Source organism: Perissodus microlepis, chromosome 18, assembly GCF_051167445.1.
Source record: "Perissodus microlepis isolate ML-2025 ecotype Zambia chromosome 18, ASM5116744v1, whole genome shotgun sequence".
Classification (NCBI taxonomy): Eukaryota; Metazoa; Chordata; class Actinopteri; order Cichliformes; family Cichlidae; genus Perissodus; species Perissodus microlepis.
This window is the reverse complement of record NC_140478.1, coordinates 15,547,195-15,559,554: the sequence shown is the minus strand read 5'-3', so window position 1 is coordinate 15,559,554 and position 12,360 is coordinate 15,547,195. Positions and strand designations below refer to the sequence as shown.

The window sequence follows — 12,360 nt, the reverse complement described above, 5'->3', positions numbered from 1 at the left end:
TGCCAGGATAACAGAACAAAGTTAGATTGCAATGCAACACCTCTACAAGCATGCCACTTCCATTATTAGATATACCCTCATGGGACAAAATACATTTTCTGGAGTATTTTTACCCAATGCAAACATATATAATTCCATCCATCCATTGTTTTGTCCACTTGCGCAATTTAGGCACACCAGGGGGCTGGAATCTATCCCAGCTTTTAGGTTGGGTTTAGCTTGAACTTAATATGTTTCCTTTTATTCTGTTTCTCTCCTGTTTATAACTGAACTGGACGTAGTATTTGTGTAGCAGATTTGGTGGAATTTTGCCCGTTATTTTATGAATTCATAATTTTCAAGAGGAGACTATCAGCGGTGCAGCAACCAGAGTTTCAGTGATGTGAAGTGAACAGGCAAAAGAACTGTTAGTGAAGTGAGCACTTATGAATTAAACAATTTCAAACAGAAGGCAAACGTTTGAAATGCTACCTTAACGAGCAACAGATAGTTGCTCTAATAGTGATTTATTAGAGAGTCACCCAAGGTATTCAGATGTATCCTGGAATCTCCACCAGCAACCCATTGTCTATAATCTATAAACCAACGGATGAAAGAAAGTCTGGAATTTTCAAAGACTGCTCACAGAGTCTTTAAATAATTAACAATAGCTTCTATAATGCAACAGCAGTCAATCTACTGGTCAGACAGAATAATTAACCTTTAATAATTAACATATGCACATCTTGTGCATGCGTGCATTGTGATTTAGACTGAGGAATCCATCCATACAGTAACAACTGTGTAGCAAAAGCAAGAAACGCCAGTTGTGACAAAACCATAGCGCTGTGCTTATTTTTGACTTGGTGATTGTGGCAGTTTCATAGTGACACTTTAGCTTTAATTGAGACAGTTAAACAAAGGGTTGGCCTGCAGAATGTAAAGTGGAAATAACCTCCTATGACTTAAATCCAGTATTTTAGAGAATGACCTTGGCATAGCATTTGGATGTGGTGCAATACCTTATTACAGAGTCATAAATACATTCTCAGTTTAAGCCACTGTAGGGCAAAGGCGTCTTCCTCGTTGCCACTGGCTGCTATTTTACACATTTAATACATTGTTGATTCCAAACGGAGAAGATGTCAGATTGCACCAGACGGCCACAGACAAACAAGGTCTGTTCATTTGTTTCCATAGAGTTAGCGTGACAATTATGTGTTTTGAATTTCAGTGTTTTAGGACTTCCTAGCAAATTAAAGATAATTGCCTCGTAAAAAAATATCCTCCAAAATAATCCAGTAAGGCTTCATTTCCCAACAGGATCACAGATGGGAGGCTGTGACATAGTAATGATAGCCACCCACGAGTGTGTGTCTGAACTGAGTGTGGTCAAATCCAGAATTAGGTACAGTGGTTAGACAGAACAATCAAACCCCACTGAGTTCCACGCAATGCTAGTTGTGGCTTAAAAAGTGGCCTGTTTTTTGTTCTTAGTATATTTCCCAGAACTGGAAAATGCAGAGAAGCCCACAACAGTCATGCTTGACTTATCACAGAATGAGAATCTAGATCTGTCTAACCATAGGAGACAACTTTTTAGAAAATCACAGATGAATAAAAATTTAAAAATGAGTCATGGGATCCAGTTCACACTGTATATGAAAAATCAAATGCCTGTGGAGTCTGGTATAAGGCAGCTTATGCCTAAACCAGACTGTGCCCGGTCATCACTGTACCTTTCTATGGAGGCAGGTTCCTTCATGGTTCTTGCTGTTAGTGCATTAGGTCTTTTGTGGCTTCCATTATATAAACTTCCTTTATACAAGTCTGCACCCCTTCTCTTATCTGGTATATGTTGAGTGACAAGATGGAAGATTTGCATCTTAGTAATGAGTAGGTGAACAGTAGCGTTTGAAGGTTAAATTACAGCTTATACTGAAGTTGCATTCTAGGTATAACTTATAAATTGTACCTTCAATTATGTATTGTGAATCTACAATACTCCCTGGGAGCTTATGTTTATATGACTCGCCTCCAGATTTTTGTGGCTGCATGAATATATGTGTGGGTTGTTCTACCAAGTTAATCGAGCAAAAGGCAATGATAGGTTATAACTATAACCTCTGCCCCCAGAAGGATAAGAATGAGGTAAAACACTGTGTTCCCTGCCTCGTAGCTTTGCTTAAGATCTGAACTTCTGGAATGTTTGAATAATTTAAACCGCACCTCACTGCAAGCTGTCACCCAGAGAGGTTTGAGTAGAATCATAACATAACATAGCAGTCATAACTTATCACTTATTGTTTGTCACGGGGAGTGTGGAAAGGAAGAAAGGTGGGTTGTTGTTCCAATTCTATATATTCGGACATGGACACGTTTGAAGTAAGAGCCGCGGAGAGACAGGGAAGTCCAATGAGCCCAGGGGCCAAATGAATCCAGATGTCAGAGCATGTTCATAAGGTGGAGTCGGGTTGTACGGTAGTTGTTTTTCCTTGTTTAAAAGTTCAGTCGTTTCTTTATTCCATTTTTCCTGGCAGTTTCCCACTCTCTTCCCTTTTTCTTCTTTCGTGTTCTTTCTCTGTGTCACTCTCTTGGCAAATATGAAAAGCTCTTTTAACAAGTATGGAATGTCTTAAGGATTCAGTGATCCTGTCATAAACCCACTGAATGATTTGCATCCACTTATGGGGCTGCTGAGAGCTAGAAGACTTTTTTTGTTCATCTCTTGTCTTGAGAAAACTTCTGTTTTCTTATGTAGAAAAGACGCTCTGTCTCGCAGAGAGAAAGATTAAACCACGGTATTTCGGAGCATGATAATGTTATAATAACACTATGTAATGCCGTGTAATCTAAACCCGTGGTTGCATCTTGTGGTATTAAGCATTGCGGCCTTGACTGGCAGGCAAGCAGGCAGACCTCACATTGATAACAACTTTGTAGACCAGGACCAGAGGCTTAGAAGACAGTGAAATGGCACTAAAACGCTGTCTTTACAACTTCTTTGGCAGTCTTGCGATTTTTTTCTTTGCCCACTCCCTCTCTTGGCTTCCTATTTTTCTTCTCTTCTACATCTCTTTTTAGCAGGACCTCTTTGAAGGCTTTTCTGACAGCTTTCAGCAAGCAATCCGGCTATAACTTGTCACCCTTTAGCTTTCCAGTTATATTACCTAACAGAGGATTTTTTTCCCATGTCTCTCGCCCTTATTTCAATCACACATTCTTTTGTTTTCTAGGCCAATTTTATAGGCAGCAACTTTAAATGTTAGCGGGAGCAGCCCTGATCACAGTGATGTTGTTATCGGGTGTGTTACAAATGAGTTGTGCTTTTTACTGGCTTGTGGGGAGTCCCAGTGTGTCACAGACGGCGGTCATATTAGTGCAGCTGTTGAGGAGGACATGGCTGTTGTTATCCTTCTGTCTGTGAGATGGGAGGGGCTGGACACACACACACACACACACACACACAGTTCTGAAATAGATTTGCTTTGATGAATGAAGTCTGATGAATCAACATCCTTGTTAAGTTAACATTATTCCGGATGTTAATCAATAAATAAATAAATAAAAATAAAGTCCAAAATGCCTCATTAATTCTTTATCTGTTATTCATCTGTTTTCGGTCCCACATACAGTATTGAACAGGTACTGGAGACTAATGTTCTTTTCAGTGACTACTGTACATGTATATGTGTTTGTACCTACATACACGTGTGTGCATGGTTGTTGGAGTGAGAATATGTGCGTCGGCCCCCTCTTTCTCTTTTCTCAGTGTCTGTACAGTTGCTACTGTGCCTTCATGTTTGGTCATGCTTTCAAGGTGACATCACACACCAAGAGAGGAGGGCTGAGTCCGCGACATACAGACAGAAACCCACAGGAACCCACACACTTACATGGAAAAAAAAATATATGGAAAGATGGTGGAAGTAAGATCATGGGTGCAGTGTAGAGTTTTGAGTCAATTGTGATGTAGAGGTGAAATAGGTTGAATAACCTTCAGATTTCAGATTGCAATATGAAATAATTAATGTTAACATTTTTTAAAGTTGCATTCAATGGGAAATCATATCAATTAGTAGAGAAAAAGTTAAACATTTAGGTAAAATTAAAAGAAAGAAAATTAATTTGGTTGCAGCTCAGCCGTAGACCTGCTAATTTGTATTAAGTACGTACTTAATAACGTAGAAGATTACAATGGTCAGCATATTATTAAATCTTTCTTTCTCTCTCTCTCTGTAGAAAAGCAGAGGCATCTTTTCTAAGACATGCATACTTTGCGAATATTTTCCATAACTTTATCCAACTGCAATTCTCAGCTCAACTTGATAAACATAAACCAAGCCTAACTGTTTAGTTTCCAGGGTTTTGATATGTGTTTGCAGTTGACCAGTTCCTGGTGAGCTTGTAGATCATGTAATTTAAGATTTATTGATGATAGTAATGAAATGTTATTTACTTTCCCTCTGTCTTATTTCTGTGTCTCTCTCCTTTCAGACATGTTCCAGTCCCTATTATCCTTCTCTCAAGGCCACCTGAGTTCTCTGTTGGAGGCAAGCTTCCCATCTCTGTCCCAGCAAGCACTACCCCATGTAAATCAGCTTTTTTCCTCCCTCTCCCTCTACCTCCGTGGAGGTAATGTCTCTGTGGAGGGAGAAGTCCACCATTTTTTTAACAACCTCTTCCCACTTGCATACACGCGCCTTATAAATCCAGGCGTTGAAGGCAGCATAATGGTGGGCAGTAAAATGGGTGACTGTCTCCGTATGATCCGGCCAGATATCAACCCGTTTGGCAATCACGCTGTCGTCATGGCCCAGAAGCTGGCCGGGGCTTTGGGGGTTGGGCGGCAACTCGGTCTGGCCCTGGAAGAAGGTCTGGAGGTCATGAACGCAACCGAACATGCCAGACTGAGCAAGGAGTGCGTAAAGTCCCTGGTGAAGATGATGTACTGCTCCCACTGCAGAGGTCTGACGTTGATCAAGCCCTGTGGGGGCTACTGTCTGAATGTAATGCGAGGCTGCTTGGCTTGCTTGTCAGAATTGGATCAGCCTTGGAGGAGATACACTATGTTGGTGGAGAAACTTACCCATGCCATGGCCGGGCAGCACAGTTTGGAACTGGCCATGCTGGGCGTCAGAGGGCACGTTAATGAGGCCTTGCTTTATACACAGCTTCATGGTCCACTCATTACTGCCACGGTGAGTACACACTGGTGAAACATCGATCATAGGCTTTAATGCACAAGAAAAGGCCTCCAAAACGTTTCTTTTTTTTGTTTGTTTGTTTAATATCTTTGTTTATACATGTACCTTGGCAAAGTTTAATATATTGATTGGAAAGCTTTTGCAGCTTGCTTGTCAGTTATGACTTATTTTTTTTCCAGCAGTGCAACAAAGAACCCTACACACTACATTAATGTTTCTGCTACGTTGAAACTTTTCAGAGAAAAATAATGTTTATACTGAAAAAACTTTAGCCCCCACCAAGGTAACTGAGGCTAGAGGAATAATTTTTCAAAATGGTAAGGCAGCTAAAAATCTCAATTGTTTACATTCTGACTGTAGAAATATTGCTCATTGACTATGGTGAACCTGAGACAAAAAGTGGATAAAGCGTATGCAAGTGAGTGCACTTGCATGCTATAAATGCTACCATATGGTTTAAGCAATATGTGTGCACAAGTTAATATTGTCAACAGCATATACAGAGTTTTATAAACTGCTGCCAGAGAAACCTGAAGCTAAACCTGTTCTTCTATGACAGCAAGCATTACAGTTAAGCTGTACCTGGTTAGGCAACTTAGAAAGTAGTACAGAGATTATAATACATATTGAGTAGTCTTCTTTGATTATTCGTTTCAGACAAAATAGCTTTTGAATTAGGCCATTATTATCACAAGTTCAAAGCACCAGATTGTAATTGCCTTGCAACATCTGTGTCAATATTTTTTCTTTGCCTAAACTTCAAATAATATTTATCTAGAAGGTAAGAAAAACACATTTCATACTTGTAGCAATTCTGGTGACAAATGGCCAGCAACATATCAAGTAAGTAACTTATGTGCTTCAACATGTGAAACCAGCAGTGTGGCTCTTTAGTTGTGGAGGAAACTACAAAACATAAATGGATCCATATTAATGCATAGACAGTTATAACTTTCTCTGTTTGTGTGTAACAGAGGAGAGTTAGGTGCCAGGCTTAAAGACTGACCTAATAAAACTATGCGGGGAGAGAGACCAAGCTTGTATTTCATGTGTGCGTACGTGTGCCTGCTTGGTATTCATAAGGTGGCAGGCAAGCCCAGAGCAGGGGACTCAGCAGCATGAGGACAAGTGGTACAGAATTGAAAGAGTTCCAGCTAGGCCATACAATCTAGACCTAGTAAGCTGACAAAAAAAGGATCTGGATACTAGTGGCTTTCATATGTTTGAGTAAGCACTCACCAAGGTTGGAGCATAAACATGAGCACCCATGTGTAAAAAGTCATCACACACGCACCCGCACACTAAAAGGCCTACGAGTTCTATGAAATACCCATTGAACCCACTGAAAAATGTTAAACTGTGGTACAAGTGCAAAAATGTGCTTAACTAAAGTCGAGTTGAAAACAACGAACTCTGCTTCTTTTTTGCCCAGTCAGAGTATTATATGGAGTTGTTATTAAAGGAATTATTGTGACTGTGCGGTTTAATTCTGGGATGCTGTCCCAAGCCATTTGTGGTTGCGCTTTCATTTACTCTGTTAGCTGCAGACTACATGGTCTCCAATATACGTTGCCATACAACACATCGTACATACAAACTCACACACTTACACAAACGCATACACAGAGGATTGCCCAAGGATGACATTTTTAGCCCAACCTAGCAACCTAGGTCTAACACATTCCTGCTTTTATTGATATAGAGCCTAACTGTGGGTGGGTTGAAGGGAAGGGATTATAGATTTTGGTAGATCCTAGAGTTGGATTATGAGAAGTAGACACCATTAGGGAAAACATGAAAAAATATGCAGTAAAACAGCTACTCTTATTGATGCAAATAGCAGCACCAATGTTCAGTGAGGCTTTCTCAGAATACAGCTGTGTTTAATTCGTCTTAAAGTTTCTCCAGATTCAGCTGTGCTTCTGAGGCCATTTGTTGAGATCATTACAGAAAATGATATGGCTCATTTGACCTACAGGGAAACCTTATATCTCCTGCGTGGTTATGATGGCCAGACTAGGATAACTCTTAACACATAAAAGCATGTTTTTTTCTCACACATTCATTCAGTGACTCAGTTGCTTACTAAGCTCTTTATGGTATGTCTATGAGAAAATAGCAACAGTGGTCCATATTAGAACAGTTTATATGCAGGTCTACCTTATCCGCTTGTTGGTTTTACCACACCTTCTCATTACGGTCTTACGGAGGAATGATAATAGCAGACTGGGCCTTTAGATAATGGAAACAAGGGCTCGTGGGTTGATTGGAAGCTTTCCATTTACCATCGCGGCACCTCAGTAGACTGCAGAAGTTTACATTGCAAGCACTTTTTCTTTTACACTTGGCAACAATAAAATTAAGGAATATTATTGGTTTGAAAATACAACCTCACTTTCAAAAGTTGGGATAGTAGGCAGAATATAAATAAAACTGAATTTATCGAGTTGCAAATGATTTGAAGGCTATATTTCATTGTAAATAGAACAAAGACTAAGAACTGAATGCTGCAACTGAGAAATTGGACTGTTTTTTAAATTAAAAAATATGCTAATTACAAATTTGATAGCAACTAAAACACACATGGATCCATCCTACAACTACTTAGGTTAACTGTCAACAGGTAGTAACACAATGTAGGTAGAAAATGATCAAACCAAAGAGGCTGAGTGTTTTAGAAGTAAAGATGAGGAGGGATTCACCCAGCTGTAAAAGGTTGTCTCATCAAATAGTTAAGCTATTTAAAAATAATCTTTATATCTTTTTAGTTAAATGGCCTGTATTTGTATAGCGCTTTTACTAGTCCCCCCTAGGGACCCCAAAGTGCTTTTCACACCCAGTCATCCACCCATGTTCACACACTGGTGGAGGCAGCTACAGCCACAGCTGCCCTGGGGCAGACTGACAGAAGCGAGGCTGCCATATCGCGCCATCGGCCCTTCTGGCCAACACCAGTAGGCGGTAGGTGAAGTGTCTTGCCCAAGGCACACAACGACCGAGACTGTCCGAGCCGGGGCTCGAACCGGCAACCTTCCAATTACAAGGCGAACTCCCAACTCTTGAGCCACAATCGCTCCGGTAGTTAGCTTTAAAAATGTATTATATGATAGTTTTATTATAGTATTGTTAAAATAGAGAATCAAGATAAATCTCCAGGCAGTGCTGCATTAAAAATAGACACACACACAGTTCTGGGGTGGATGTGGCTTCACTGGTTTAGGAACACATGTGAAAAAGGTCAGTAAATTTATTGTGTTGCTGCATCCACAAATGCAATTTAAAACTCTATTATGCAAAGATAAAGTTAGATATAAAGAAGATCCACAAAATCCACCATCTTCTCTGGGTTTGTGCTCATTTAATTTGGAGTTAGGCAAAGTGGAGAACTGTTGTTCTTAAAAGTTAAATGGAATATCTGGTCTAAAGACATTGTTCTGTATCAGTGTGTGGTTCAAAAGACAGCGTCTTAGGTACTTTATTGTGCACGTGGCATGGGTAACCCACACATCTGTGAAAGTTCCACTTGCTGAAAAAATGTAAACAGGTTTAGGAGCACCATGTGCTGTCGTTCAGATGTCTTACTTATTTTAGCAGGACAGTAGCAAACTACATTCTGCACATGTTGCAACAGCACATGGCTCTGTGACCAAGAGAGTACAAAGATCAAACCCTTTTTAATAGTAATACACGAAGGAACTGAAATCTTTAGTTCCCAAACAATTAGAAAGGTGATTAAAAAGGAGGTGATGCCAAAAAATATGTTTACTTTATATGTAAAATATGTACTTTCAGACCATTTTCATCATTTGTTTCAGATATGCTGATGAAAACAGTTCAGAAGGTCTTTTTTATCATCTTGTATGACACACATGCTCAGGCTTTTATACATACTTCCTGTATCTGATATTTCAGACTGTTAGCTTAATGTTTGCTGCCAAATAATGCAGATGGCAAATCTATATGCTTAAACCATCTTTCTAAATTGCGTGTGCCTTTGGCACGCCTCTAAACATCAGGCAGAGTGACTGACTTAGTCAGCAGTCCATTAGCTAATGATGGTTGATGCAGCCCATCTTCTCCTCAGTCGCCCTCACACATTTCTGCCACTCTCAACTTCTCTCACTGTAATACTGTATGCTGATCATATGCAGCCACACCACAACAAATATACAAACAAACAAGAAATATAAAAACAAACAAATGAATAAATAAATGTTTTTATAACAGCCATAAATGTGATTAAGAGTGGAATGCCTTTGCCTCTGAACACAAAGCAGTTGCACTCAGTTTAATATCTTTCTCTAGTAATCTTTACTTTGGAGTGATGGATTGACAGAATCATATTGTTTCAGAAGGCACACCATCTTGAATCAATATACAGTTGATTATGCTGATGAAATGTCGGTAGAAGGGAATCTAGTGTGAAGTTTTTCTTCAGAGCTCGTGGTCGGCTACTGGATGGATAGTTTGTACAGAACAGGAAACAGAGAAATGCAGACAGAAAACAGACAACAAAAAGAAACTTTATCAGTATAATAAATGAAAGAATGTTTCTAGGACTTTGGTATATTGATCATAGTCTGTAAGCTTCTCCAATCAAAGTCCAGATTTGTGTAATAAACTTCAATAGTGCCATCCAATGTAATAAAATCATGTTCATTTATTTATTTTTTGTCTATTACATAGTAAATCAGAACACCTCATCAAGTCATATTACCTCTCATATTGATTCAAAAAAAGTTGGATTCCTGATGAGACTTTTTGTTCTTTATAACACACAAATTCCTGATACCTTCAGGTTAGACGTCTCTCCTAATTAAATAAACATAAATACATTTTCTGACACTGAATGCACAAAAATCACACTTCAGTGATTCTTATTTATAGTGCTTCCTGAATCCTGTATTTTGAACTAGCTACCATAATAATATCAGGCAGCAGCTGCTGCGATGTTAACACAAGTGCCTGCTGCATCTGTGTTATGATTTTCATGGTAAACGCTGGCCCATTAGAAGCCTTCATGAACACATGGGCTCCCAGTTTCTCTTTAGATGCTTATTTTCTCTCCCTGTGGCCGTATGTTCCACAATATATTGTAGAGACAGACAAGATGAACTCACTTGACTTTCCCAGTCTCTTTCTCTTGCTTTCTTTTCTTTTTCTCTATATATAACACCACTTGAATCCACTGAGACGTCTTGGCACATTCTGTGTCTGTAATTCTCAGAAATGTATTTACAGTTTTGGATAAACGTTGTCAACAAACTCCACAGTAACACCCATATTCACAAGAAAAAAAAACAAAAAACAAAAAACAAAAAAACAAGAGGCTCTCATTTTTAGATCATCTGCGAGTGATTTAATCAGGGTAAACAAGCCTCAGTGTGGAGAGAGGAACTCAGTGTGCTCCTTACAGACTGCAATCTGAAGGACTTTTTCCTGTGATATACGAGTGACTGCAACTCTCTTTAATTAGCACTGACATCGTTTGGACAACGGAAAAAGGAGAGAGGGGAGGACAGCTCAACAGAGACTGAGAAAGAATAGACAAAATGATTTAGACAAAATGAATGGAGCCCCACAAAGACTGCAATGAAGAACTGTTAGAGAGAGGCAAAGGGCACACAGGAGGAGATGTGTAATAGTGTAAACTGTCTACACTCTTTTAGTCAGGGTTGTCGGAGATCTTCCTGTATGAGTGGGAGGATTGCTATAGAAAGAAAAGTAGGTTATTCAACATTTAGTTTTTAGCTACTACACATAATCATACTCACTTCAGTTAAATTCAGTTTTATTTGTATACTGAAAAAAAAAACCCCATCACAAACTGCTAAAGATGCCAGAAAAGTCAACCAAACAGAGCATTCACTATGAGCAGCACTTGGCAATGGTGGAAAAGAAGATCTCCTTTTAACAGGAAAAGACTGCTGACAAACCCAGACTCAGGGAGGTGTGGCTATCTGCGGCGAATGGTTGGTGGTTAAAGGGAAGGAGGAGAGAAAAGAGGAGCGTAGAAAGACGAGGACAAAACACAAACTATAGAAGAGAGAAGACAAAAGTTAATGACGTGACATATAAAGATGTGGGGATTGAAAAGAGGTGAGCGGAGGACAAATACTCAGTGCATCATGGGAAGTCCTCCAGCAGCCTACACCTATAGTGGCATAACTAAAGCCAGTTACACACTGGAAACAATTTGCTGTGAGAGACCACAGAAAGATATGCGGGAGTGGAAAAAACTCTCTTTAACTTCAGGGTTAGAAACTGAAGGTACTGCCAATGAAAGTGCAGAATACCGTTTATTGACATATGACCAGGTAATAAATATATTATAAGGTCACAACAGTAACCAGAGCCTGGGATGTCTGCAAGCAAGCTTCAAACCACTTCCTGTGTATACTTAATGTTTCATGGTCAGCTTTTACACAATGTTTTTACATAGAGGTGCTTTATTAAGCTCACACAATTAATATGGAAAAGAAAACCCACTAAAATTAAAACCAATTAAAAAAAATAAAAGAAATGGTGATAATAAATAATATTTAAACTTAAATTAAATTCAGCTTAAATATGTTGTAAACAAACTATAAATGCTGCTTTCTGTTTATCATTCAAAACTTGGTAGCTTACCATCATAAGCAGATCTAATCACAATATTTAACCCTGACCAGCAAACATCTCATCTTGAGGTATGCAGATGTATATAATTTGTACATTTCAGTTTATGGAAACAACACATTATTTACAAAGCAATCTCCTTCATCCACAAAAGAAACCATAGATAATCATTGTGGATAATCAGCTTTTGACATACATGCCTTGACCCAGCTATGCTGCTGTTATTATTATTATTAACAACAACAAGAATAGACAGCTTTTATTAACAAGGGGTCACAACAGGGGTAGGGGGTAGCTCCACACAACCCAAAAGGGAATTGTATCTCTTTCCTGGACTGAACCTGGGATCTTGTAATAATAATAATAATAATAATAATAATAATGCAATATTTATCAATCTGTATAGACTGTCTGATGCCACAGTAACACCTTATAGCCTAGATCTGTGTCAGTGTGTGGTTAACCATATAACACAGTCTGGCAGTGCTGTTGAGGGAAGAGAGAGGCTTTCTTATTCCCCTAACCCACCCACATGTTCCCAGAGGGGTCAGGGTTT

The 12,360-nt window shown here is 39.2% G+C and overlaps 1 protein-coding gene across 2 annotated transcripts in view; it reads left to right on the top strand.

Annotated features, from left to right (window-relative positions):
* gpc5c (glypican 5c) overlaps positions 1 to 12,360 on the top strand; it is a 114,023-nt gene that overhangs the window by 20,629 nt on the left and 81,034 nt on the right. For both annotated transcript variants that reach the window (XM_084911646.1, XM_084911645.1), the window contains exon 3: positions 4,477 to 5,180. In XM_084911646.1, the coding sequence (XP_084767772.1) occupies positions 4,477 to 5,180 (704 nt within the window). The remainder of the gene's footprint in view (positions 1 to 4,476; positions 5,181 to 12,360) is intronic.